Raw genomic sequence first — 24,917 nt, forward strand, 5'->3', positions numbered from 1 at the left:
TGGCACTGACAATGTTGGCTACGTGGTTCAGTGCAGTGTTACTTGGATGATTTTAATTTCATGGATTTGATTTAATTTAGTAAAGTACTGAATTGTGTGTATACATCTGTCGAAAGAGAATAAAGTAGCCATCCTTTTGTATCCCCGTAAGAAGATAAAGCCATCATGAAAATTTAAGAACATGAAGATACTTAAATTCTTATTGATATAAACTTATTACATGATAGTTTTGACGTTGGTGTTGGGGACAAACTAAGGCATGAAGCAGGAGTGCTGATGGCTGTTTTAACAAAAGGTATGGACAGAGGCAGAAGGAATTAAAGAAAGTTATTAAACTGGAGAATGATCCAGGTGAATTTTTAAATGGTGCTTTCCAAGTTCCGTTGATTCTGCTGAAAATTCTGTGAGGTGTGAGTATAAAACACTTGGTATGGCTGTTGTAGTTTGTTGTCCGTGCTATAAACTGGATCACATACCGGCCAAGATGCTTTACTCAGGCTTATATATTTTTTTCTAAACCTTTCCACTGTATGAGAAAATCAGGATAATAACAACACATATATCATATGTTTTTAAAAAAAATCATGAGAATTTTTTTGATGATGAAAACAGCACTCTTTTTCTTTTTCTTTTTTTGATAGTATATATATTCCATAAATTTCTTTTCTGAAACAGTGAGTAAGTCAGTTCACCAGTACTCATGATGTGTTCTACAACACAGAATTGTCTGGGATTTGCTACAAAGCAGGAACAGAAAGATTTGATCGCTGAGGGTGGGAGTGAGAGAAACTACTAGAAGAGGAGGTTGTTCTTTGTGAGACAGCATCATAAATGTCCAAACATGTACTAACACCAAAGGAGAATTTTTATGGAATCACAGAGTTTAATGGTAATGGGCAATCAAATATTGTAAGTTAATGCTTATATCCTCCAATGGCTAAGAATTTGCACTTTAGATTGAGATGATCTGGATCCACAATCCAACTGCTCATGAATGAGATGCCTAGAATCTCCAAGGCTCAGTTTCCTGTTCATTGAGATTGTATTTGTGATGCAACTTATTTTATGTGATCTGTAAAATGAAGGTGACAGGTCTGGCACGTGGAAAGTCATCTTTAGTCATTCTTAAAAATCCTTCTTTTCATCTGGAAGCTCTCTTTCGCAAGGACAAATGGAAGTGAAGACGTGAGCTATGAAGGAGGAATGGCAATGGATTTATATCATCCTTTAATAATTTAATACGTGTGCTATACATAGAATAATTTATGTTAAAATAAGTTCATGTGTGGATGGTGTCCACTATGTTGCAGACTTGAATCTTCTTGGAGCAGAGGAATTTAAGGTTTAAATGTTTTTCAATCACCTTATCTAAAAATGTTTAATACAGTTCGAAATTTAATTCGTGCTGCAACTTCTAGTTTCAAGACTAGAATACACACACGTATGGTGAAATGAAACTGTTCAAGAGGCATAAATCTATCCCACTATACTGTTATAAAAATGAAGTGTCATCATGAACGACAATGTAATCTGACAATTTTGAGCATTAAATATTAACATGAGAAGCAATATACATGTTACATGTTAATATTGGGTCAAGAAAATCTAGAGTTGAGTTTGGCTTTTGTGTTTTCTACTTATGGGAACTTAATTGTCATTTCTTTCCCTCAGCATCTAAACTCTAAAACACAAAAGCAACTAAATTTCCACAACAAAAGTCACAGGCAGGAACTCATGGGATATTAGAAATATATCATAATACTGGCAGTAATAACTTGAAAAGTAGAGTTTTTTAAGTGTTTAGTAAATAAATGGCATACATAAAGAAATTTTATATAATGTTTTCCAGATTCTTGGGTGTGACTATTAATGAAAGCTGGCATCCTAATTTCAAGTTCCCCAATGCAGCTGCGGGGTTCCCTGCTTGTGGGTGGTTCCTTGAGGGCATACAGGATGGAGGCAGTCTGTTTTTTGAATAGGGAGAGTGAAGAAGGAAAGACAAAACAGTTGAGATTATATGGGTGTGTCACCACTTCTCCATCACCTTCCAGCTTCTAAAGATTCAGAGTTACTTTAAGGGTATAAATTTCTCCTTATTTTCAGGTGTGTATGCATCACAGTGCTGAAACAGGTCCCCTCAACCACTGGCAACAGGGAGCTGTAGATCCAAGAGCCAGGTGTATCAATGAGACGGGGTGTCGTTTGTGGGAATGACTGAGATCCTTCTGTGAAGCCTTTGCGGTTGCCAACTGGTTTTTCCATCAAGAACTGGGGAATCCATAGGTAAAGAGGGTATGAGACAGGGTGCACCAAACACCTGTACTAGTGATTACTAACTAAAAATAATACTGCTTTTTCCAGCACAGAGAGGTGTGTTTCCTCAGCCCACATTCAATGGAGGATCCAAACAACGTGACTGAATTCATTCTTTTGGGAATTACCACAAATCCTGAGCTGAGAAAAATCTTCTGTGCTGTGTTTCTGATCATGTATGTGGCTACAGTGTTGGGGAATGTACTCATCGTGGTAACAATCGCCTCAAGTCAGAGTCTCAGGTCACCGATGTATTTCTTTCTTACTTTCTTGGCCCTCATGGATGTCACCTACTCTTCTGTCATTGCCCCCAAGATGATCGTGGATTCCCTGTCTGAGAGCACGACCATCTCCCTCGCAGGTTGCATGACCCAGCTCTTCGCAGAGCACTTCTTTGGTGGCGTGGCGATCATCCTTCTCATCGTGATGGCCTATGACCGCTACGTGGCCATATGTAAGCCCCTACACTACACCACCACCATGAGTCCTCGAGTGTGTTACTTTATGGTGGGAGGGGCTTGGGTGGGGGGATCCATGCATGCTACAATACAGCTTCTTTTCATGTATCAGATACCTTTCTGTGGCTCCAACATAATTGATCACTTTATGTGTGATTTATTCCCATTGTTGAAACTGGCCTGCATGGACACTCACATCCTGGGCCTCCTTGTCATCCTCAACAGCGGAGTCATGTGTGTGAGCATCTTCCTCATCCTCCTTATCTCCTATGCGTTCATCCTGTGCTCCCTGAAGTCTTGTGGCTCAGAAGGCCGGCGCAAAGCCTTCTCCACCTGTGGCTCCCACCTCATGGTGGTTGTGTTGTTCTTTGTGCCCTGCATTTTCCTGTACATGAGGCCTGTGGTCACTTATCCCATAGACAAGGTGATGGCTGTGGGTTTTACTATTATTGAACCCATGTTAAACCCTTTGATCTACACCTTGAGGAATGCAGAAGTGAGAAAAGCCATGAAGAAATTGTGGTTGGACAAAGGCCACTGAATGGTCATCACTGTATTTGCTAAGGACAAGCTTTTCTTATAAGACTACTGAGCACTTACTTTGTTGCCCACTGCAATCAGATAATCACTCAGAAACCAAAAGCACCTTGTAAGTTCACAAAAGAGATAGAAGTTGATTTGTGTAACTACAGTACATCATGGCAAGTATATTTTGTGCAGCATCACTTTCTCAAAAGGAGACAGAGTCACTTGTTTTCAAAATATGTCCTTTGAACCATGTAATCCTTTCCTAGTTCAAGGTTATCTTTATCTTTCCAAGTTGCATTTCTTGGCTTCTTTCTTGTCGTGATCTTTCCATTTCCAGACAATATGAAAATTATTTCATACATTGGCTAGCCATTTGTATTTTATCCTTTGAAAAATCATGTCTTTTTGATAATTTTTTGACTGGATTGTTCATTTTATTGTTACTCAGTTTCTAAGTCTCCTTAACTATTGGTATTCATCCTTTATTAAATGTAAAATTTGCAAATGTTTTCTGTTCTCTTGGTTACCTCCTCCTGTTGAATGTTTCCTTTGATGTACAGAAAGGTCTAGCTTCATATAATGTTTGTCTGTTTTGTCTTTGGATGTGTTATTCAAGCAATGAAGCCCATGCAACACCTTGTAGTTTTACCCTGTGTTTTCTTCTGTCAATTTGAAAGTATCAGGTCATAGATTTAGAAAAAAATTCTTGATTCATTGTGAGCTGACTTTTGCAAAACGTATAAGATCTTCAGGACTTCTGTTTTACATTTCTGCAACCAGAGATCCAATTTTGCCAACACCGTTTGTTGAAGAGATCATACCTTCTCCAGGGAAGTTGTTTAACTTGTTTGTATGGTTACTTGGTTGTAGATATGTGAATAAATTTCTTGGTCTCTAATTCGTTTTATTGGTTTCCATGGCCATTTTAATGTGCCAGCTCTAAGTTTTTTTTAATAAAGATTTAAAATTTTTATTACAAAGTCAGATATACAGAGAGGAGGAGAGACAGAGGAAGATCTTCTGTCCAATGATTCACTCCCCAAGTGACTGCAACGGCCAGTGCTGTGCTTATCTGAAGCCAGGAGCTAGGAATCTCCTCCAGGTCTCCCACACGGGCACAAGGTCCGAAGGCTTTGGGCCATCCTCGACTGCCTTCCCAGGCCACAAGCAGGAAGCTGGATGGGAAGTGGAGCTGCTGATATTAGAACCGGTGAGCATGTGGGATCCTGGTACGTTCAAGGTGAGGACTTTAGCCACTAGGCCCCTCCAAGTTGCTTTGATTATAACTGCCGTGTAATCACATTGAATATGTGACTAAATAAATGTGAGTTTGGTAATATACATATTTTGATGACGTTAGTTCTTGCTTTCCATGAACACAGAAGACTTTTTGTCTTTTGTTTATTCTATTTCTTTTAAGATTTACAATATTCAAGGTAAACATTAGTGACATCTTTGACTAAATTTTTCACAACTATTTATTTATTTGTTTTGTAGCTATTGTGAATCAAACTGATATTACAAGTTGTTCTTAAGCCATAGCATTGTTTTTACATACAAATATCACGGGATATTTTGTGTATTGCTTTATTACCTTACAATTTTGTCAAATTCTCTAATAATTTCCAGTAGACTCTCAGTGGGGTCTTTTGTTTTTTTTATACATAAGATCATATGATTTCATTTGTACAGTGGGATAATTTTGACTTCTTCCTTTCCTACTTGTATGCTTTTGATTTCTTTTTCTTGACTTATAACTCTGGCTCAAACTTCTAAAACTGTTTTGGGCAGTAATGGCGAGAGAGGGCATCCTTGTTTTAGTTCAGATTTTAGTGGAAATGCTCTGAGCTTTTCCCTATTCAGTATGATATGTATAATATGACACTATTTGAGGGTTTGATATTGCCCTGATTTTATTGAGACATGTTCCTTCTGTAAACAATTTGGTGAAGTTTTCTTTTTAAAACGTGAAATGATGCTTTGTTTTAGTAAATGCTTTCTCTAAATCCATTTATATAATAATATGATCTCAAGTATTCATTTTGTTGATATTATAGATTACAATCATTGTGTTGTATATGTTGCTTCATCCACACATCTCAGGGCTAAATCCTATTTCATTCTTTGATGTTTTGATAAATTTAATTACCTAGTGTATAGTCTAGAGTTTTTGTGTTTATGTTAATGAGGTGTATTGTTCTATAGTTCTGGCTTCATATAAGGCATTTAGAGAAAATCTTTCTGTTCAATTACTTGGAATGATTTGGAAGAATTCGTGGAATTCAGCAGTGAGGCTCTCTAGACCTAGAATTTTCTTTGTTACGGAAGGTCTTTAGTACTGACTCAAATTTATCTTTCTTATTGATCTTTTTTAGAATTTCTGTGTCTCCCAGACTCAATGCAGGCAATTTTTTTTGTGTCTATGGATCCCAATATTTTAAAAAATGTGTTCAAGTCCTGAAAGATAACATCAAAATTTATGACCACAATCAAGTCTTAAAAGGCATGAAACATAGAAGCAGAGAAAGATAATATGCAACATGAAAAAATGTGAAATCAATAAATACAAAGTTAACAGTACAAAGGAGATGAGAAAAGATCAGATCAAATAACTACTTGTCAATAACAACCTTCAATATGAAAAGACTTTCTCCGTGTAATAGGTAAAGACTGCTTGAATTAATTCAAAAAAATCTCTATGCTGCCTAATAGAAATACACCTCACCAACAAAGATGAGTACAGACTAAAAGTATAAGGATGAAAAAGATATTTAATGCAAGTGAAAATCTAAAAGAAGCAGAAGCGATGATTTGAATATTAGGCAAAATAAACTTCTATGCAAAAATTGATAAAACAAATAAAATAATTATGTAATTATTTAGGTATCAATTCAACAGCAAGAATGACTTTAATAAGTGTATGTGATCACCCAAATTTAGGGCTCCCAGCTATTTAAAGCAAGTCTTAATAGATTTGTTTTAGTCGGTGCTATTTCTCTTCTCTGTCAAGAGAACATCTTGAAGTATCATTTGTAGGGCAGATTTGGAAGAGACAACTTCTTGTAACTTTTCTTTAATGTGGAAGAATTTTATTTCATTTTCAAAGACAAAAGAAAGCTTTGCTGGATATGTTATCCTAGGCTGACAATTTGTTTTTTTTAGAATCTGAAAAATTTCACTCCATTCTCTTCTTGCCTGTAGAGTTTCCTATGACAGATCGCCTGTGAGTTTAATTGGCATTCCTTCATATGTCAATTGATTTTTTTTTTCACGTGCACATTTCAGGATCTTTTCCTTATGTTCAGTTGAAGAGAGATTGATGATCATGTGTCTTGGTGAAGATCGCTTTTGATCAGGCGTGCCCCTCATGGATGTTGTTTCCCAATTCTTTCTCTAGATTAGGGAAAATTTCCTTGATTATTTCATTAAATATATTTGTAAAACCAGTTTCTCTTTCTGCACCTTCTGGGACTCCCATGACTCTTATATTTGGCCTCTTAATAGTGCCTTTCAATTCTTGAATACTCTTTTTGGCCTAATCCAGCTCTGCTTCAAGCTTTTTGTTTGCTTCCCCCTGATGACAGAAGTATCTTCCAATTCTGATATTCTTTCATTTGCTTGTTTCATTCCATTTTGGAGACTCTCCACCGTACTTATAATTTGCTCTACTGTGTTCTTAATTTCTGATATATCAGCCTTGATTTACTTTATTGCTGCTATTGCTTGTGTAAAATATTCCTTAAAGTCTTTGAACTCTTGTATGTGCTTCTCATTATTGATTAGAAGCTTTAAAAGGCAAATGTGAACAACATCCCAGTAAAATGGCAACAGAAGACTAAACCAATGAACAACCCATTCCTAAATGACAGAACCAAAGTACCACCTATACATATTAACCCTGAACATAAATTGCTTTAGCTCAATCAGAAGTCATAGATTAGTACACTGGATTAAATAATAGAATCCACCTGTTTGTTGTCTAGAAGAGACAATTTTTCCAACAAAAATCAGTGGAAACTATATCTCATGGGTTTTGATGTTTTCTGTTAGTTTCATCTCTTCAAAACACTTTCTTCTGATTAAATTTTTCACTGACTCATAGATCATACAGTAGCATCATTTTCTTCAAGAAGTTTCTTGATTTGCATTTCTTCAGCTACATGTTAGTCATTTAGTAGCATGTTATTTAACTTCTTGGTGTTGTTAATTTCTTTTTTCTTCCTGATGTTGATTTTGTTTTGTGGCTTTTCATTTAAGGGGATGTATAATAGCTGTGTATTGAAGACTGTCATTTCTAGTAACATGTTATTTAACTTCATGTCATTGTAAATTTCTGTTTTTCTTCCTATTGTTGATTTTGTATTGTGACCTTTCATTTGAAGGGATGCACAGTAGCTGTGTAAAGGAGACTAACATATCCAAATATGAGGATACAATGCAGTATGCATTTCTGCTTCCAGACAAAGATGGACTTACAATGAAACTGTTTAATGTACCTTGACAATAGGATGCTGGACTTTCTGCCATTGTCCTTGCTCACAATGATGGACGTATGACTGTATGAAGAACTATACTTTAGTAATGATATAGAGATTCTAGGTGGTGGTGGGGAATTGGGGCTGGGATAAGGGAAATGCCAGTGCCTGTTGAACTGTATCATTTAAAAATTAAATAAATCCTGTTTCATAAAAAATAAAATTAAATTAATAAAACAAGTGTTAATAGATTTAAAAGGAAATATATGCTGCCATGTAATAATGAAGATTTGAATGTCCCATTTTAATCAATGGATGGATCAACTAGAAATTATTTTTAAAAAGAAATAACATTTCTGGTCAGCACTGTTGACCTAAAAGATTCAATTTAATTTTGACAGAACATTTTACTCCACAGCTGCAGAATACATGCTGTATTTGGATTTGAAAAGTTCAGCATTTGTCATGACAAATCCATAGATAAGTAGGAATACAAGGATACTTTAATACTTGGGAAAAGCGTCTTCTGGCTAAGAAAAGCTTTAAAAATATCAAAATGCATGGGAACTATTGATCAAGCTTCCTCTGTCCATTAAACCTTTTAAATAGTACATATTTTCATTTTACTTATTTGAAAAGGAGGAAAGGGGGGAGAAGGAAAAGAAGAAGAAGAAAGGGAGAAAGGGGAGGAGAGATAGAGAGAGAGAGAGAGAGAGAGAATCTCCCAACATCTAGTTCACTTCTGCAATTGCCAAAGGAACTGAGACTCAGGCATACTGAAATCAGAAGCCAGGATTCATTCCGGGTCTCCAACAGGCTTGACAGGTACCCAAGCACTTCAGCCATCTTATACTCTTCCCAGGGCACACATTAGCAGGATGCTGGAATCAGAAGTTGAATTGGATTGGTATCCAAGCACTCTAAAAATAAAATGTGGTTGTCAAGTGGTATCTTCATCATTGTATCAAATGCCTGCCCCTAACTGAGAAAATTTAATCCCTCAAGAGAACCTCTGTAAACTTGCAATTTTACCAATCAGTCTTCTAACATCTGTTAATGTACACACTGCCTTCCTACTTGTTCCTACATATGAATTATATGAGCTTCAATGCAAATCCATTGAAACCACTAGAATTTGATTAGCTCTTTATTGCTTACATGAGGTCATTGATCAAAGAATCTCTTTCACATTTCTTCTTTGATTTACATGTTTCTGTCTGCTGCATCATTTATAAAAAAACAATGTAAAATTTCATTTGTTTGACTGTCCTCCTTCATTAGCTTTTATCCTATTATCCCTTCTTATGGCAAAGCACCAGCCAGTATGGATCATTGGATGAAAGATCTTCCTCTCTGTCTCTCCTCCTCTCTGCATGTCTGACTTTGTAATAAAAATAAATAAAATCTTAGAAAAAAAGACAGCATTAAGAAAAATGATGTAAAGAAAAATTAAGTAAATGGTACTAATGAAACTTAGAAGTGTTACTTTAACCTGAACAGGTTCTATGGGAATAAACAAAGATGTTGTTGGATTTGGTAGGGAGAGAGATGCTGGTACAGGAGGAAGACACTGTGAGCTTGAGTGGACAATGGCCCAAGTGTATACACCTTACCTCTCTGCTCACAGTCTTCCCCATCAGTCCTCTCATTGACACTGGAGAAGGACTTTTCTACACATTCTACAGTTTGTTTATTTTGTTTTATATCTAATTGACTTCGTAAACAAAGTTCCTGCAAAAAAAAATCATACACATATAACTATATTTCTATATCTAATCTATATATTCGGCTAACTCTGCCAACTTTGGGGAAGGGCCTACTTTTAAAGAGAATTATTTTGTGACAAATTGGTATCCATTACCCCATTCTTCGAAAAATGGTCAAGCTTTTTTTCCTCATAAAAATTGATAATTCAGTGCTTATATTTCTATAGATGTGTACCTCTGTTTGAACTGCAGCCTTATTTCTCAAAAGTCTGAGGGGTGTGCTTTTACTTCAGATATTAAGTCATATGGATCTGTGTTCAACTCATGGAGCAACTCTTGACTCCAACATCCTGCCAGTGTAGACGCTGGGGAGCAGCATTGGTGATCTGAGTAGTTGAGTTTCTGCCACTCAGGTGGGAGGGTTGGATTCAGGAGCTGGCTCCTGGTGTCAGCTCCAGCTCAGTGCTTGCTATTTCAGGCCGTTGGAGAGTGAAGTGGTAGCTAGAAAAGCTCTTTCTCTATTTGGGCAGTGAACCGGCTAGTTGGTGGAAGATTCCCGTCTCCCTCTACTTCTCTTTCTGCCTGTCATTTTGCCTTTCAGATGAATGATTTTTTTAAGCTTTAGAATGAAGGGAGATACCTCTTATACGTATATACATGTTTCTAGAATAATTCACTAAAGCCTTGTTGCTGAGTAATAACTTTAAGATACATCTGTGTCTGGGAATGAATTCACATTCCTACATCCAGTGGCTTTTCTGTGTTTAGACATGTGATTAGAATTTTAAAGAAGAGGAAATAAATAGTTCTGTCTGAACTCTATGGAAAATTGGTTATTTCAGTTTTAGATTTTCTGAAGAATCACATCAATTACACATTTTTTCTGTGAGGTGTGAACAAATGTAAAGTAGGTGGGAGCCATGTTAAAGACAACATAAAGAAACATATTATTTGAGATGGCCCTCTGATAGGGCCAAGGATCCAAGTCTGTTTTGCCTCCATCATAATCTCAGTGCTACTTATTTAAAACTTCTTTTATTTTTATTTATAAAGGCAGATTTGCAGAGAGAGAGAAGTAGAAGACAGAGATATCTTTCTTCCATTTACTGGTTCATTCCCCAGTTGTCCACAATAGCAAGACCTGGACCTGTCCCAGACCAAGCTGCTGCTGCTGCTTTGTTGTTGTTCCTCAAAGACTTATTCATTTTATTGGAAAGGCAGATGTACAGAGAGGAGGAGAGACAGAGACAGGAAGATCTGCTGTCCAATGATTCACTTCCCAAGTGACCACAATGGCCTGTGCTTCACAGATCCGGAGCCAGGAGCAAGGAACCTCTTTCCGGGTCTCCCACATGAGTGCAGGGTCCCAAGGCTTTGGGCTGTCCTTGACTGCTTTCCCAGGCCACAAGCAGGGAGCTGGATGGGAAGTGAAGCTCCCAGGATTAGAACCGGTGAGCATATGGGATCCTGGTGCATTCAAGGTGAGGACTTTGACCATTATGCCCCGCAGACCAAGCTTCTGCAGGTTCTTTTGGGTTGCGTTGGGTCTCCCACATGGGTGCTGGGGATCAAGGATTGGGCTATCTTTCACTGCTTTCCTGGGCACATTGGCAGTGAGCTGGATTTGAAAATGGAGTAGCTGGGACTCAACCCGTGCACATATGGGCTGCCAGCATTGCAGGAAGAGATCTAAACTACAATGTCATATTGACGCCCCCTTGGTGCTGTTTTCTTTCGGAATTAACCGAGTTGGTCTGTACACTTCTCAAATAAAATGAAAAGAGAAACGTTTTTCTCTTGAAATGATACTTTTTATGTTTAAATGTATGGAATTTCAAGATGTTTCTTAGATTATAAATGCATTTTCTATTAATTAGTGGTATTGATCATATTTATACAAGTCATTCTTTAACTCCTTGAATCCTAGTTAAAAACAATGCATGTTATCTTCTTCATGAATGGAAGCTTTCATATTGCTGAACTCAGGCTACACTTGTTGAGAACCCGGATATTTGCCCAAATTTTAAAGATACTATATTCCATTACAGTATAGCCAATTTCTCTCTTTCTAACTCTAAAGGGACATAAAGGCTATTTCGACTATGTGCTATAAAAGCCCTAATTATTCAGGGATGGAAAAGTTTTGCAAACTCTTGGGCAAGTCAAGCCACACAGTGCTACATCATGGGTAGTCCTACTGATGGGGAATTTCTAAACTCTCTGGGGGAATTGGAGAGCAATTCTAGAAGGTGATGACCTCTGAGACAACCCTGTTTAAATTCCAGCTGAAAATTAAGCAGGGACACGCTTATTTCTTCTTTTTCGGAACCCTGTTAAGACAACATTTGAGAAGCCCTGCGTGCCATTCTCCTTTACCCAGCACAGGTGCTCTCCATCTCTCTGTCTTTTAGAATAGAGGCAGCAAGCATTGGAAATGCCTTCACACTTGGATCAGACACCAAATCAACCTCTCTCTCTGTAGAAACTAGCAAATATCCTACTCTAGAATTCTCAAGGCAAAGTACATTGTGAGACTTATAGTTTTCCACTTTTAGAGAGGACTTTAAATTGTGAGGGGATGCTTTAAAGTGTGGTTGTTTCCTTATGCAATCACATGGTAAGGAGTGCTTGGACCGATCACGAACAACTCTGTTTTTCCTGGGCTTGTTACAATGGCTTTCTAGCTTTCAGACTCCCATTTTCAGTGAGGATGATAATATTACCAAATTCAAAGGATATGAAAGCAAATGAAACAATACCCATGGTCCCAAGTAATATCTGATACAACTACATGCCACAAACAGCTGCTTATTAATGGAGTGAAAATCTTTTTCTCAGGATGAAGTATATAGGAGTACCTATTGCTTAATTGTAATGAAAACTTGAAACTAGCTTTGGACTTTAAGTGACAATAACATAGAAATCCAACAAGTATGTATTTTTCCTGCTTTCCAATCGAATATTATCTGCTTTTCATAAATATATTCTTTTGTGCTACTTATTATCTAATACTCTCCCAGTATAAGATGTAAGGTTACAACCAAATTTTCTGAGACTGCACAAACAGCGTTGGTAAGTATCGATAAACTGTTTATAGAGTTATTCCTTTAACTGACTATTTCCACAAGAATGTGCTGAAGGACACAGGAAAACTTCATGGTAAGAAGGGTGCAGGTCGCAGAATGAACTCTGATTCTAAGTATATCCACCACATTCTTCCTAGTGTATTTGTTGTAAATATCACCAAATTTCTGACTCAGAATTGTTCAGAAACATGTAAATGATGGAAACTTTGGACTACTATACTGCTGTTAAAATTTATGTTTCCATTTACTGTTTTTAAAAGTCTCTAAAATTTTAAAATAAATGTGCTGTAGTTCATCAATACAATTCTAATATAACAAAAAGCTACATTTTAGCAATATTAATAAATACATGAGTCTTTTTTGCTGTTGGTTTCTTTCTTTTTTCAAAATTTAGTTCCCACATGCAAGAGGGAACAAGTGGTATGTGTCTTTCTGTGTCCAGCTGATTTTATTCTACATGGCATTCACTTTAAATATTCTAATAGTAACCGGATCTGTATTGCAAATAAAACGCTTCATAAACACTTTTGCTAAACATACAGCATTTGCTACTAATGTGACAATCTCTGGTACAATAAAATAGACATACTAGCTTTTATCCAACTGTTTGACTCAGGAGAGTTGAGTGGACAGCTTTTGGATTGTGTTTTACAAAGGATAAAATGTTTAATCAGGATATCAATTGCTTTTTTCAATCCTTTTCCTTTTTCATTTCCATGAATAGGAAAGAATGTGGGATATTTACCTCTCCTCATCTTGTCCAATGTCTAGCTACTATGTTAAATCTTAATAGATTAAGCTTTTAAATTTACAGATATGAGATAGAAAATACAGTATTTTTATTTATGTGTCTGGTTTATTTCACTTAAAAAATGACTTAGTTCCATTCATTTTTTTCTGCAAATGTCAAGGGTTTATCCACTTTGTGGTTAAATAATATTTTGTTGTGTGTATATATTCTTCCTTCTTTCATCAAACCCAGAAACATACATTCAAGTTAAATTATGTTTAAACTATTGTGAACGTTGTTGAATTGGACAATTTTTCAGCTCACTCTTACATAGATTGTGCCATATCATATACATGATTGGTAAGTAACAAACCTTCAGCCTCTGGCTTCTCTCTTTTCTGAAGTGGTTGCTGCTAATTTACATACCTATGTAATCGGACAATCACCTTCTGATTCTCCACCATCTGCTGTGCTTTCTACAGGAGGCATTTGACTCATTTGTGAGCACAGTGAGAGCCTTTAGCCTTTTGCAGGTAAATGGAGGCAGTGGCAAGGCCATCTCTGCTCTGAAGCTACTGCTGGTGAAGCAAAAGCTCTACTCATATTCCTGTGGACTTAATGGAAAGGCTTGGGTGCTGCAGCCAAAGAATCCAATCCCAGGTCAAATATCTACTGCTTACTTATAATCAACCTTCTAAGAAGGAGTTTATAGGGGTACTAAGACATAACGCAGTCAACTTTTCCTGGGCCCTGGGTCCTGTGCAACTGCTTTCTTTGTTTCATTTCCCTTTGCTCTCATGCCAGCCCTTCCAGGCAATTATTAATGGTCTCAGGTTCTTACTTTAACATGATGATCTGATGAAATTGTTTTATGCATTAAATATGGAATTCAAAACTTTTCCATGTATTTTCCACTTTTTATCAAGAATGAGTTAACTCATCTTAAGATTGAATTGTTTAATCTCTTAATGAAGTATTAGGAGAGTAACTATTATTTTTCATTGTGTTTTAAATACACATGCTTTACTCCACTTGTAGAAACTATAGTCCTTGGATCAGCATGACATCTCTATCCTACTCTGATATTGTACCGGGGAAGCCAGCTCTACGAATCCAGAGTACAAATATTGCTCAAAAATTGGATGTGACTTTAGGATGCTTCTTAGAAAGTCACTCGGCAGAAGTTGGATGTAAATGGTAGCTGACACTTAACATAAAAAGTCTGTTTTATTTATCACATGTGCCTGCTTCTAGTCCTCATAAAACTCTAGCTGTTTCAAATTACTGTATGATTCATCTCTACCTCAATTCTGCTTGACCTTCCATGAATGTAAAATTTATTCTGGTGACAATAGAAGCCCACAAGATTTGCATGTCTATGTGACTTATTGATGACATAATGCTACCTGCTAGTGTGAGGAAAAAATTTATCTATTGCAACTGATTATTTGAATGATCACTGTGATAGTTTTTAACATTCCCAGGGAAGTTATGCAAAATCAAAGTTTTGTTACTGAGTTCATTCTCCTGGGACTTTCCCAGAATCCACATGTCCAGAAAGTGGTTTTTGTAGTCTTCTTGCTGGCCTACGTTGTGACTGTCGGGAGCAACATGCTGATTGTAGTAAGCATCATCAGCAGCCCTGCACTGCTGGGCTCCCCCATGTACTTCTTCTTGGCATTCTTGTCTTTCCTGGATGCCTGCTTCTCCACTGCCATGGCCCCGAAGATGATCGTGGACTCCCTCCAGGAGAGGAAAACCATCTCCTTTGAAGGCTGCATGATCCAGCTCTTTGCTGAACACTTTTTTGGTGGTGCTGAAGTGATTGTCCTCACAGCTATGGCGTATGACCGGTATGTGGCCATTTGCAAGCCCTTGCACTACTCCTCCATCATGAACTGGAGGCTCTGTGGTATTCTGATAGGAGTGGCCTGGACAGGGGGCTTCCTGCATTCCATCATCCAGATCCTTTTCACCTTCCAGCTGCCCTTCTGTGGCCCCAATGTTATTGACCATTTCCTATGTGACTTGTACCCATTGCTGAAGCTGGCCTGCACCGACACTTATGTCTTTGGCCTTTTTGTTGTTGCCAACAGTGGACTCATCTGCATCATCATCTTCTCTTTGTTGCTTGTCTCCTATACTATTATTTTGCTTTCTCTGAGAAACTATAGTTCTGAAGCAAGGCGAAAAGCTTTATCCACCTGTGGATCTCATATTACTGTTGTGGTCCTGTTCTTTGTCCCATGTATATTTATATATGCAAGACCCCCATCTTCCTTCTCCTTCGACAAGATGGTATCTATATTTTACACTACTGTCACTCCCATGCTGAATCCTTTGATCTACACTTTCAGGAATAAGGAAGTAAAAAATGCCATGAGGAAATTATGGAATAGCTCTGGCATGGTTTCTAATGAAAAATAAAATATTATGTGGTAAAAATGTGATGTTTTAAATAGAGAAAATGTAAAGATGTTTGATAAATACTTTTAGGGATGCATACTGTTTGGAAACAGGAAGAACCATGTATAAAATTTTTAATGTGTGAGTCAGGAAATCTGATTTTCATTGGAGATCATTAATGAACTGAGTAGACAATTTCGTATTCTCTCAAATTAATCCATTAGAATTAAATTTTGTTTTGATTTTTACTCCAGTAACATTAAAATAAGATAATGGAAAATTCCCTAGCACCCTGCTTGTCATCAATACTTTTCTTTGCAAAAATTGTTTTTAATAGCATTCCATGAGAAAGATTTAATTAATTTTTTATTGAAGGACCACATTCTGAAATAAAAAATATAGATGACAAGTAAACAGTCAAAATCATACTGAATGGGAAAAAAGTTGAAATGCTGTTTCTTAAGCTGGAACAATATGAAAAATAAAATATTGTGTATATTAGCAGCAAATAGAGCAAGTGAAGGGAAGAATTTCTGATCACAAGGATGATTGCACAGTAGGAAGAAACTTAGTGAGCTCTGAATTGTCACTGAACAATTCTGTAATCCCTTTCTCTGCTCCTAGCTATAAAACTCTATCAATGCATCACAATACTGGACACTGGATAAGAAATTTATAATACATTCTTTGATCTAATTATGATTTTTACATGACACTAAACAAGCAATATTCTAGCAAAAGTCTTCAGGTGGCTCTCTGTATTATGTTGGGATTTAGCTATTTTCAGAAATGATGATATTTTTATGAAATAAGAAATAATCTTTTTATGAATTAAGACTCACTTACTGTTCCCTCCTCAAAGACAAAACATAACTCCACAGAGTTGATATGCCAAGTGAATGAATTGTGTTTGGGCCTTTGTCTGAATAGCAGACTTGATAATTCAGGAAAATGTGACACTAGAGATGGTCAACTAAATTTCTAAAAATCAGTAGGTATCAGTAGGTTGAGCAATAACTAATGAGTACCAGAAATTGTGCAGAAATCGAGCCATCCCTGTTGGAAAAAGTATGAGTTTTGGAATTCAATAAACAATCAAGATGGAATAAATCAATAGAAAGGAACAGAATGTTGGGGAAACCCTGAAAGTATAAATTTCTCCTGCCTCTCAACCCGTTTATTCTATTTTGTCTGTGGGTCTCTCTCTTTCTATGTCTCTTGTGTTTTTAATCATAATTTTGCCCTCATCAATAATATTATATAATCATGATCTTATTAGCATATTACCTAATGCGTTGCCTCTGAGAGGAACATATTAAAAGATTAAGCTAAACAGGGTAAAAGTAAAAGATTTTAACTATGGCTTGAAGTGGAAACTGTAGCTCTAGATCAAATTGCTGAAATCTGACTTCTTAATGGTAATTTTGATACATCATCCTGAACATAAGTGTGATCCAGATAGGTGAGTACTCTGTTTCAGGACACATTTTAACTCCATTAATTGGAAATAAACTCATCTCTTAATTGTATGAAATAGTTACATGATGGTTTGTGGTCTATCACTTTACTGAGGAGTTTCTTATATTCTGCATTTTCCTGTGGGGTATTAATCCAGATAGGTGGGATAAAGCATGTAAAGCATTATAAAGCAAAAATGCTTTGGGAAGAACCTTCTGTGGGGTGTCTGATGACCAGACACAAGTTTCCCATCAAGTTTCAGACTTATGCTAGTTTATGCTACTTTTGCTACCTTTGTTTACCATGAGCAAAATTGTGATGCCATCTTTCAAATAAATGGTAAAGACAAAATAATTCTTTTGATCTATAATTTAATGCATTTATACAAAAATATTTTTAAAGTATATATTTTAATTACTTTCTCAAAAGACTAATTTGATTTTATTGGAAATGCATATTAACAGAAAAGGAGAGAGAAAAAGAACTTTTCAAAATGCTAGTCCACTGCGTATGTTTGAAAATGGGAACCAGGAGCTTCTTCCAAATCTCATGTGGGTACAGAGGGCCAAAGACTTGCCATCTTCTGCTGCTTTCCCCAGTCACCAGCAGGAAGCTGAATGGGAATTGAACAGCTGGGTCTAGAACCAGCACCCATATGGGATGATGACACTGCAGGCAGACTATTACCTTGTTGAGTCAACATACTGGCCCCTTATACAATAATTTCAATAAATGCTTCTAGGTACCCCAACTCCAAAATGACAGACACTTCCCTCATGAACCAATGCTACATTTTCCCAGAACTCAGGCCTTGGGTCTTGCATTTAAGTAAATACACAGACACTTTGTCCTAATCATGCAAAGAAACACTGTATTCCATCTCAATGTGTACTATATTCTTGATCATGGAGGGAAAAGGAAGCATCTTCAAACACAATCAGAGAAGAGGCTAAGTAAAAATTTTAAAAAGAGAAAAAAACTCTGATCAGAAATAGATAAACTTTTGCAGGTCAGCCTGCATATTACTATTTCTTGTAAAGTCCCACTGATGGAAAATTTTCAAACCCTTGGGGGAAACTGAGAAGCAATTCTATAGGTTCATTTTGCAGGGAAATCTCTTAAATTCTAGTTGAAAATCAAGGAAGAAAACTGCTGTTTGAATATGTTTTTCTAGGGCACCATTTGCTCATTCATCTACCAGACAACCTCTCATTTCTTTTTTACATGTAGGAGTAAGAATTGGAAATAATTTTCACACTTTTGGTTATCACTTGAATGGATGTTTCTTGGTGGAGTATATGGGATTATTGTCATTGAGAAATTCCAGAAAGTGGTAGGTGATGAGAGCTATTATTTATGTTCTTGCATTTTTAGAAAAGATTTTAAAATATGAAGATGTGCTTAAAATGTAATGATATGGTCATATTACTAAATTTAAGGTACTATATAGATTTATTATTGAACTCCTCATCTTTAGTGAGGATCTCATTATTGAACCCTAAAAAGTGGAGGAAAATGAAAAAAAAATACATACAGAGTCCATAGGACAGCACTTAAAATACAATTCACAACCAACAGTAATTATTATTACAATGCAATTATTTTCTTTTTGGGAGTAATTAAGAGCATCTATTTCACAGAGTGTAACGACATTAGACCTATGTTATGTTCATCTTTAAGTCAAATACAAGTTACCTATAGAAATGCATCAAGTGCATGTCTGTATTTTGGGGTGTGTAAGGTAGTTAATTTTGTCCTTAAACCAATGACTAGGGCATATTACTCAAAGTATGTAGATTTTACTTTCTGCTGTTTGATTGAATCTTTTGCTGTTCTTTGAATCAATACAAATTATTTGTAATGAGTTATCTCATTAAACATATACAATGTAAGTGGCATCTTCATCATTTAAAACATTTATTTTTTTGTATTGGGAACATGAAAAACCCACAGAAGTATTGATTTTGCAATTTTTTACTTGGTTGTTATGAATGCCAGTTGGCTAGTTTATACATACATTAGGAAGCTTATGGATGTATGCTTATATGAATGTAAATAGAAATATTACATACATACATATGCTATTCAACTATGACGAATTAGTTTTGTGAACAGGTAAGGATATGATTGTCCTTGGAAGATGGTGGAAAATCCAAGTCCAAGACATTTTCTAGGTAACAGGTGCTCAGAAATTGCTTTCCTTGGATTATTTCATGTTGCTATCATGGCAGAATTGTGAAATCGGCATTTTTACAAGTATGTGTTGTGTTTAAAAATGCTGGAATGGCAGAAAAAGCAGTCAGAAAATGAAATCAAGATTTAGAATAATTATGGTGATAACTCTTAAAAAGCTTTCTACGGGTAAGATGCCAAACTTTGTAAGTGACCAAATAGTAACTGCATTTAGGAAAGATGAGTTAGCATGAGTCGTATTTTCACATTTTATAACTTGACCTTCTTTATGGTTTCAAGAATTAATTATGTGTATATAATAAACAGACACAAGTTAGGTAAATATAAATGTCTGCACTTACAGAATCATCTTGTTTTTAGGGAGCATATTTATTAACTGAAAAAAATAATTGAAAAAACCCAAGATCCGAGCTATTTAAAAAAAGATTGATTTATTTTTATTTTAAGGAAAGAAAAAGAGGGATAGGGAGAAAAGTTTTCCATTCACTGGTTCACTCCCCAAACGAGCACATCCAAAGCCTGGAGGCAGCAGCTTCGTATGCTTGTTTCGGGTGGGTGCAGGGTTTCAGGCACTTGGTTCATCCTCTACTGCCTTCCTAGACCACGAGCAGAGAGCGGGATTAGAAGTGACGCAGGTGAGATGCGCTGCCTGACAGTGCCAGCACGCAGGGGATGATTCTGCTCCCTACCCAGCATTGGAGTCCAGCTCTGACACAACACTTGGTTTCTCTGCCTTTGCTAAGTACTTGCTGCACACTTGCACTGGTTGATGATGAGGCTATCACCTTCTGGTTCTATAACATCACCCAGGTGCTTCACTCACTCAAGAACCCAGACAGTGGAGGTTTCATGCTCTCCAGGTGGATGGAGACCATAAAGACCAAAGTTGCCATGAAATGTTTGCTGGTAAAGAAAAATTCTCATTCTTTCCTTATTGAGTCAGTGGGAAGTGTTAAGTGATGGTAGCGGAAGTTCATTGTTAAAAGTCACAAATCAGAAATTTGTAGGTTAATGGAACTATGGTGTCTCCTACCAAACAGGACCAACAAATTAGAGAAATTATGAACTGTAGTTAAAATGAATAATATTTAATAAAATGTCTATTTTATTAACATATTAATATACTTACTATAGTGAAAATGATAAATCACAGAACACAAGTCCAAGACATTTTCTAGCCAACAGATGCTCAGAAGTTGCTTTCCTTGGATTATTTCGTGTTGTTATGATGGCAGAATTGTAAATAGGCATTTTTACAAGTATGTGTTGCGTTTAAAAATGATGGGATGGCAGAAAAAGCAGTCAGAAGTGGGGGATACTTATCATGTGTTAATCATAGAATTATGAACTTCTTAATGATTTCTTTCTCTCATGATGTGTAAGCTAGTTCATTTAAATGCCTAATTCAATACAGTCTTTTGAAGAAACACATGAGATATGACCATAATTTTTCAAATACCTCTAAACTATATATTATTTTTTACTTCTATTTCTCAATAAGGTAACCTACATTCTATCCTAATCACAGAAGTAATTGTTAAGAAAACAGTACTTCTTTCTTTACTACTTAAATGTCTTTAGAATTTATCTCAGTTCTTCACTCAAGGATGCCACTATGAAATGTTAAAATTTTGAATTAATAATAAAATATTTAACTTCTTTACCATCACGTCCCTTTTTATAAGATGACTAATTTAATTTATGATAATATATGTCTGTCTGATCTGCAACTGTTACCTGAGCAAATTCCTGATAGCATTTTCTAAGATGGAAATAGTGAAGATGACTTTGCATTCGAGTGTTCTAACTTCACGTTGATTTTAACACTGCAACTAATCTGAAGCTCATATTTCTTTAACAGAATTGCAGATCTAAATTTTCACCTTGGCTGTTTTCAGCATCATTTTGGAAGTCATGCAGAACCGAAGCTTTGTAACTGAGTTCATCCTCCTGGGACTTTCCCAGAATCCACATGTCCAGAAAGTAGTTTTTGTTGTGTTTCTGTTTGTCTACATTGCGACTGTCGGGGGCAACACGCTGATTGTAGTGACCATTGTCCACAGTCCTGCACTGCTGGGCTCCCCCATGTACTTCTTCTTGGCATTCTTGTCTTTCCTGGATGCCTGCTTCTCCACTGCCATGGCCCCGAAGATGATTGTGGACTCCCTCCAGGAGAGGAAAACCATCTCCTTTGAAGGCTGCATGATCCAGCTCTTTGCTGAACACTTCCTGGGTGGGGCGGAGATGCTCATTCTTACAGCTATGGCGTATGACCGGTATGTGGCCATTTGCAAGCCCTTGCACTACTCCTCCATCATGAACTGGAGGCTCTGTGGCATTCTGATGGGGGTGGCCTGGACAGGGGGCTTCCTGCACTCCATCATCCAAATCCTCTTTACTTTCCAGCTGCCCTTCTGTGGTCCCAATGTTATTGACCATTTCATATGTGACTTGTATCCATTGCTGAAGCTGGCCTGCACTGACACTCACATTTTTGGCCTTTTTGTTGTTGCCAACAGTGGATCTATCTGCATTATCATCTTCTCTTTCTTGCTTGTTTCCTATGGTGCCATCTTGTTTTCACTAAGAAATTACAGTTCTGAGGGAAGATGGAAAGCTCTGTCCACCTGTGGATCTCATGTCACTGTTGTGGTCCTGTTCTTTGTCCCGTGCATATTTGTGTATGCAAGACCCCCATCTGCTTTCTCCTTTGACAAAATGGTGGCCGTATTTTACACTCTCCTAACTCCCATGCTGAATCCTTTGATCTACACTTTCAGGAATAAGGAAGTGATAAATGCCATGAGGAAATTATGGAACAGATGGGTGGCAATATCTGAGGAAGAATAAAAGTTAATTTAAGAAAATAACATTAAAAGTAAATAAGTTAAAGCTTTTTGACAGGCACTTTGTGTGATATTAAATACACATAGGCAGGCAGAATACATTAACAGAAAATAAATTAGCATGGCTTCTTGAAATAAAGATGTGAAGCAAGAAAAAAAAATTAGAAAATGTGAAAATCACACCCGAGCTGTAGATTAATGACCCTGTATCTGAACACTTAAATACAGAAGTAGAATTCTATGCCTTTTTGGAATCTAATATTAAAATGATGGTAAGATAAATCGCCTAACAGGGTTTCTGTCTTTTATTTCTGCTTTCAACAATTTTCTTTAGGGGAGTTGAGAAAATTATCTCAGAAATTTAAAAGAAGAATTTATTCAAACTATTTCCTGTAAAATACAGCTTTTATTTGGGAAACTCATGCCAGTTGCTCTGAAGAGAGTCAAACAGGTCTCAGGGTTGGTGGGTACCAGTCGTTGACTGACCCTCAGCTGTAGGTGTTTCTGTATCCCATGACTTGATCCTTTAAGGTGGCTGCATCACCATCTGCTGGAGATGCTGATGACTTCTTGAAATGCTGAGAAGTAAAATCTGCTGGTCCACCCTTCCCTGGACTTTTGAACTCCTGTTGTGTCTGGTGACTGTGCTTTTCCCGTCTGTCATGGGAGAGGAAAGGGGAACATATGGCAGGAGAGGAGCAATGCCCCTTTCTTATGTGAATACGACAAGGGAACTGGAGAGAGCAGACACTAACACAACCTGCACCAAAGCAGGAGAGGCGGCAGGAATTGTCTCCCTAGGAGAATTAATAGCAAGGAGCACTAGAGAATCAAAAGTAGAATTTGAAAGATATATGCTAATCAATATGTGATTTGAATTTCTTAGATAGTTTATACTTGAAATAGTTCTGTTTGGACAATGATCAGTAAAGAGTTCAAGTTTAGCCAGCTCAGTTTTGCTGTTCATGTAGCTATACTCCTTTACTGTCAGTTTATCAAGTGGATTCTGGAAGGGAAAAAAATTGCAAGAAAATCTGACAATTCCTCCTTTTACATAAATACTATTGACAATCCTATTAATCATGGTGAATAAAATGAAAATGTTGCTTTTCCTGTTTGTTGAATCTCGTGTTATACCAAGTTTAGAAGTGTATTTATGAGGTTTTTGTTTAGCCTTAAAAGAAATATACAGAAGACACAAAAACATTCCATTAGTACACATTGGGGAAGTCCATCAGGCTGGAAGTTGATCTGAAACATTGTCTGAATTCACCGTGTGAACCACAGCAGGCCATATGGCTGAGTCTGAGAGTGTGGAAAATGAACACATTTTCTCTGCTCCTTCCCTGGCTCCCACACTGAGTCTATCAGCATAATAAAGGATCCCTCTTAATATCTTTTTCCTTAATACATACACCCTGAGGTTCTGATTGTTAAATACATCATTTATCCTTTAAACTAGTGAGATATGGGGGTCTGATATGACTCAGTCAATTACATTACAACTGCAAATTCAAACATATTTTTCCTGAGCCTCTTATTATGCTCTCTGATAATAATACTGAAGCTGAAAAAAACCATAATATTCATCATATAGCATTAATACTGAAAGATTTCCCTCAGAATTGCTTAATTCCTACCAGTTTAAAGAAAAATGAAAAATTCTTCTAATAGCATTTTTGGCTTAAACTATTTTTTTGTGTACCTAGATCTGGTGAAAAGCATCTCAAGGTATTGAATTCTTAGCATTATACATAGTTTGTGAGCTCCTTGTAATTTCCATCAGTATTTAGAGTGGTTTTGAATAAGTATTGCCAATTTTAGTGTCTTGGTGGTAGAAGATATCTCTGGATATCTGAAAAAAACACACACAAAACCGATTTGAAACTAAAGAGAGAAATGATTCAGAAATAGAAACTGTGCTAATTTCTAAGTCAGACTGAATCAAAATTCTGCTCCAAATCTTATTAAGACCTCGCACCATTGCCACCAACTTCAGCTCCACGTGGCTGTTTGCCCCCGTTACTAATTGATGTTGTTCTTTTTTTTAATGCCTTGATTCCTCTTCCTTTGCTGACTTTTCCTCAAGAAAGATGTAGTGTTCTCTAGATTCTTACTGTTCTCATTTGCTACTTTCTCTCTGTTCCTTATTATTATTATTATTATTATTATTATTATTCAGATATGCATATAAAAAGCTGTTCCTTTTACCTGTCCTGAAGGTTGCCTCCATTTGTTAGGTTTTTATCCTGATCATGTGTCAGGGTTTCCCTGCTCTCCTACTGGTAGTGTCTTGCTGTATTCCAGCTCCACTTCCATGGAATTTTGTGCTTTTCATGACAGTGTAGGGGATGAAGTGTTAGAAAATGTTATGGAGAGTGAAGATTTGCATTTTTTTCCCCAGTTTTCTCTTTGGTTGTTCTTCACTGTTTCCTAGCTTAGCTTTAAGCATAAAATAGAAACATGCCAACTTGCCTTATATCACAAAATTTAAAAATGGAAATGTGTTGCAGCCAGGATGATCCCAGGAGAAACTTAAGAAATTCAGTTTTCAATTGCTTTTTTTCTTCCTGTTGTTGATTTTGTTTTGTGGCTTTTAGCTTAGGGGGATGTACAGTGACTGTGTAATGGACACAATCGTATCCAGTAGCATGTTATTGAACGTTATGGCACTGTTAATTTTAATTTTTCTACCAGTTGTTGATTTTATATTGTGGC

General features: G+C 36.6%; 3 protein-coding genes across 3 annotated transcripts; all 3 read left to right on the forward strand.

Moving 5' to 3' along the window:
• Window positions 1-2,394: 2,394 nt before the first annotated feature.
• On the forward strand, window positions 2,395-3,312 carry LOC121172222 (olfactory receptor 4C6-like). Its single transcript, XM_041004074.1, has one exon. The coding sequence runs from the start codon at window positions 2,395-2,397 to the stop codon at window positions 3,310-3,312; it is 918 nt and encodes a 305-aa protein (XP_040860008.1).
• An 11,460-nt stretch (window positions 3,313-14,772) lies between these two features.
• Window positions 14,773-15,723, forward strand: LOC121172152 (olfactory receptor 4C15-like). The gene has a single exon (XM_041003995.1). It carries the CDS (start codon window positions 14,788-14,790, stop codon window positions 15,721-15,723), a length of 936 nt encoding a protein of 311 aa, XP_040859929.1. The 5' UTR covers window positions 14,773-14,787.
• A 5,535-nt stretch (window positions 15,724-21,258) lies between these two features.
• On the forward strand, window positions 21,259-22,203 carry LOC121172153 (olfactory receptor 4C15-like). Its single transcript, XM_041003996.1, has one exon. The coding sequence runs from the start codon at window positions 21,268-21,270 to the stop codon at window positions 22,201-22,203; it is 936 nt and encodes a 311-aa protein (XP_040859930.1). The 5' UTR covers window positions 21,259-21,267.
• The last annotated feature ends 2,714 nt before the right edge of the window (window positions 22,204-24,917 follow it).

The sequence above is a fragment of the Ochotona curzoniae genome, unplaced genomic scaffold (assembly GCF_017591425.1).
Source record: "Ochotona curzoniae isolate NIBS_2020 unplaced genomic scaffold, NIBS_Ocur_1.0 scaffold_3171, whole genome shotgun sequence".
Taxonomy (NCBI): domain Eukaryota; kingdom Metazoa; phylum Chordata; class Mammalia; order Lagomorpha; family Ochotonidae; genus Ochotona; species Ochotona curzoniae.

What these genes read in the sequence shown, in the direction of transcription:
- LOC121172222 (XM_041004074.1), top strand. Translation starts at nt 2,395, where the DNA reads ATGGAGGATCCAAACAACGTGACTGAATTCATTCTTTTGGGAATTACC.
- LOC121172152 (XM_041003995.1), top strand. Translation starts at nt 14,788, where the DNA reads ATGCAAAATCAAAGTTTTGTTACTGAGTTCATTCTCCTGGGACTTTCC.
- LOC121172153 (XM_041003996.1), top strand. Translation starts at nt 21,268, where the DNA reads ATGCAGAACCGAAGCTTTGTAACTGAGTTCATCCTCCTGGGACTTTCC.